Source organism: Polypterus senegalus, chromosome 4 (genome assembly GCF_016835505.1).
Source record: "Polypterus senegalus isolate Bchr_013 chromosome 4, ASM1683550v1, whole genome shotgun sequence".
NCBI classification, from domain to species: domain Eukaryota; kingdom Metazoa; phylum Chordata; class Cladistia; order Polypteriformes; family Polypteridae; genus Polypterus; species Polypterus senegalus.
In genome coordinates, this window is record NC_053157.1 from 217,982,668 (window position 1) to 217,987,229 (window position 4,562).

At 38.8% G+C, this 4,562-nt stretch overlaps 1 gene segment (V, D, J or C); it reads left to right on the forward strand.

Moving 5' to 3' along the window:
* The first annotated feature begins 374 nt into the window (after positions 1–374).
* Positions 375–1,098, forward strand: LOC120527981. The segment is given in 2 exon segments: positions 375–423; positions 656–1,098. Coding segments are annotated over 2 exon segments (357 nt in total).
* The last annotated feature ends 3,464 nt before the right edge of the window (positions 1,099–4,562 follow it).

Sequence of the window (4,562 nt, forward strand, 5' to 3'; positions counted from 1 at the left end):
AAAGGCATAGGACCATCAAATACAATATTGCAGTGCTGCTTAGCATGTGAATATCTTGAACCATTTTAGCCAACATGGGTTTCTGTTTCATCATATTTATAACTTCACTCCCAAAAAAATATCTAATTCTAATTTCAAACATTTGTACATAATATTTTTTCCAAAGTTCTCTGTTTATAGAAACCCTTAGTGAATCTGTGCAGGACATTATATCGTTAGGTTACACCCAACTGCGTGAGATTTCCGTTCCACACCCATAACTCTTCACTGACTTTCATTTGCATACTTTAGCTAACTTGCATATGTGAGGAGAGTCACAGAAGTCTTCTGTTATAAAATCGGTGCAGTTCATTGCACTTGTAGAAATGGACACAATGGTTTCCTTGGCTCTGTTTATATGGATGGCACTGCTCCTTTTACAAGGTGAGTTTGCTAAGAAAACATATGGATACTAAGAAGTGCGCTGTAGAACTTAAATATAATGCTTGATTAAAGGAGGAAATTTAACCCAGTTTAAAAAATAAATTATCATTAAGAAAATCACAGGAATTTTAAAGATTGCACAGAAAGTTTTAATTGTACCATTTTCAGTAAAAATAAACCTTAATTCAGAAATGTTTTTTTATCAGAAACTTTCTCTGTTTTTGGTCCACAGACTCAAGCTGTCAGATTTTTCTGACTCAGTCTCCATCAGCCCAGTCTGTGAGTTTAGGACAAAGAGTATCCATCAACTGTAATGCGGCTAGCCACGTTAGCTATGAAGTGAACTGGTACCTTCAGAAACCTGGCCAGACTCCACAGCTCCTAATATGGGAGGGTACTAACCGGCAGTCTGGGATTCCTGAAAGGTTCAGTGGCCAGTACTCTGGGACCAGCTTCACCCTAACAATCAGTTCCTTCCAGCCTGAAGATGCAGGACATTATTACTGTCAGCAGGACTATAGCTCTCCTTTCACGCAGTGATACACAGTCGTACAAAAACCTGCTCAAAATAAATGTCAACATGCAGGTGTTCAGGGAGAGGAAATCCTTTGCTTGAATTGACTCAAAAATGAGCATTTTTGACAATCTTCAGACCTCACCTCAAAACTTGCAGTCTTCCAGTCTCTACTTAATTATATTCTAAATACAGAATGGTGAGAGATATTGGCTTGAAATTTTCCTTTCTCCAGAAGTCGTCTCTTCACTCTTATAGATAATGCTGGTATTTGGCTTGTATTTGAAGCCAACTGAGGATGTGTAAGACATTTGTTTCCTTTTCTGCATTGGGTCAATCCAGTTTGACCTTGTGTCTCAAGACAGCGATAGACACCTTTCTATGAAATGTTCAGTTTCGTGGCAATCTGTCTTATGGAATAACATGCATTCTGCAAAAACAACCAAAAAAAACTGAACAATTTTGAATGACAGTACCCAGCAAGCCCAAGTAAACAAACTGATTTGAATTGTTTAAGAATAATAGATTAAAAATCATGTCATTTTAAGCAGTAACAACCATTAGCAACACTAGTAATACCTTAGCTAATGTTAGTAATGCATTATTCTTAAAATAATTTAATGGTATTTCAATAAATAAAGGTATCAATTTCTATCTAAAAGAAGAGATTTTTTTTTCTGAATGGCACCCCAAGCCTGTAATGGAATGGTAGTGGCAGAAGACACATAGGCATGAGTGTATGTGATGAGAATCAAACACCATAAAGTTCATACTCATATCCAGATTTCAAGGTACAGCAGAGGTATGGACAGTATCCAGTTTGGGAATCAAAGTGTTAATTCACTGCTTTTAGCGAATTATGTTGTCCTCCTAAGCATCAATAAACTGAGATCTCTGGCTCACTGGAAAGGGGCATACTGTGTCTGAGTCTGATACGACTGGGATGAGATTTACCCCTCCAAATTAAAGGTCTCAGTTAAACCTTATGAAAGAATAGCTTGCTGTCTACAGGTGTGTCAGAGGGTACACTGAGTCATTCCATTTCTCTCTTAGGAAAAGAAGCATGTCAATATTACATTTAAAACCTAGCAGTTGAACAGGCAATAGGCACCCATTGCTTGGACTGAGGCGAGAAGTTAAAGGCAAATTTCCTGGGTTATCCTGTAACTAATTATTGTGATGGCTGTCTTCAGGATATCGGTATTTACTGTCTTGCAAAAGAGTCACCACTTTGAAGTTTTTGGCTGGTTGATATTACAAAGAATACAAAGCTGTGATAACAGAACTGCTCCTTTCTTGGAGGATGTCTGTATTTACCTGACTTGACAATTAACATGTTGGACAATATTGGTTTCTAAACAGCAGATCTGTATTCATTAATGGTTGGTAACAATACATTTTGTTAACTTATGTTTCATTATTTGTTAAACCCAGGAAATTTAGATGCGCCATTGTTTAATCTGATTGTCAAGAACTGATAATTGCAGGGACTGAAGGAGATTTAAGCTCTGGCCAGGAGAAGACAGAGAGAGGGACGGTCCACTGAGAACGATGCCAAGACACTCGGACAGAGCACAGGGGCTCGCAGGCTGACAAGGGTACGTGGCTGGCACGATGTGAGGCACAAGGACGGCAACACTTACTTCCAGGGAGGAAGAGACTGCTCCACAAGGAGACGCCAGTTGTGGGTCCAGCGAGAGTGGGAAACCGCATTAAAGGGCCGAACAAAGCTGGCAGACGATAAATGAGGCGTGCTTAGAATACAGCAACACAAGATAGATAGATAGATAGATAGATAGATAGATAGATAGATAGATAGATAGATAGATAGATAGATACTTTATTAATACTATTAATTAATTAATTAATAATATTAATACAAGGAGCCCAGAGTGGAAAAAAAGGAACGACGAAGAGACGCTGACACTTCTGTTGGGTAATGAGTGTCTGGTGAACAGAGTGCATCCATGGACAGTTGAACGATTAAGTGTTGGGGTAACACAGTGTACAAACTTGACTCTGCACCACTAAAGGTTGTACCCTCCATTCCTTGTTTTTGACTGAAAAAAAAAAAAAGAAATTCATTCTTGATATTTTAAGATTTGGTTTATGTGCATTTATCTTTTTCATGTACTTATTATTGTCTGGTGTAATAGAAGTTGCTTTTCCTGAAATTACTGTTGTGTCTTTCATTGTGTGTTTGCTCACCGCCCAATTTAAAGGAACATGTGTGCTATTATTGGTAAATTTCAGGAGTTCCCAGTCTCTTAATAAAACTGGGTGGTATAGTTGAATATTTTAACGGTGTCTAAGTTAGATTACCTGTAAGTGTGACCAGACACCTGTCATATAATTGAGGTAGAAGCATCTGCTCAGAGTGGAGGAGTTTGAGAGTGAAGGTAATGTGACGAACAAACACAGAAAACTTATGCATAATGTCCAGCAGACAGAGAAGTAAAGATGACTAATTTGTCGGTCAAAAAATGAAAAAAATACATTTGACTATCATGAGCGGTTCATACGGGTCTTTTATGCAATCGTGACAGGAAGGAAATCAGGAACAGAAAGGAAGTGGAAGTGATGTTGAAGGAAATGATGTCACCGATGTGAGCCGGAAGTAACGTCATCATGAGAAGCCGGAAGTGATGTTATCTCAGGTGAGTCGTAAGCAGTGTTCTTACAAGGAGCCAGAAATGTTGCTGGTGACTGGGACTGGGATGAAAGAAAAGGAATATTCTTCCTCTGGTTTATTGGAAGACAAAAGGCGTTTGTGCTGTATTCCAACTCCCTATTTCTTGCTATTTCACCCCCTTTGGCTGCTCCCTAAGTGTGCATGTTTGACAGTTGAAATTACCTTCATCTAGTATGGCTGGATATATGACACTCACCTGACCAAGGGGTTGGAAACTGAAAAGTCCAGAAATGTATTTTCATTGTGGCATGATGCGTTCTGAACCTAAATGATAAATACACTCTGATAATAACAACCACAGTTAGTCAGCTTTTGTAATAAGCCAGACCTGATTGGTAGCTTGAATATTCTAATAGCTGGCTTTATAATTTGCTTAACTGGGCTGTGTTGAGTAGGTGGGCAAAAAAGACCTCAAAATTGAATGGCACAGGACCAAGTAGCAGTGTTTAGTTTCCTTTTTTTATACTTATGCACAAATAAAAAACACAAAAGAGTGTGTCACACACATGTGCTTGGGAGGCAGCTGTTCGGCTCGATTAGTGGCAATTCCATGTCTGACCAGGGGCTGGCGAGGTGCACTGACTTTTTCTTTTAATCCAAATTCCACAGGGTTCCGGCGGCCGTGATGGCATCACTTCCTGCCAAATGACGTCACTTTCCGGCACCTGTGATGACGTCACTTCCAGACATAACTACTAAATAATTAACCCCTTGCAGCCAGGGTATAATACACGGCTGGCTGCCCCAAACCATTTTTATGTCTCCTCTCTATTCTTGTGACAAGTGTTACCAGATAAACTGTGAAAATATTACTACCATGTAGTCCACAGATTCCAAAGACCATAATTCAACTTCATAAAAGAGTAAGTGCATAAGCATAAAATAATTTGTAACATGAATGTCATTGATATTAAAACATCTTTTCATTTTATC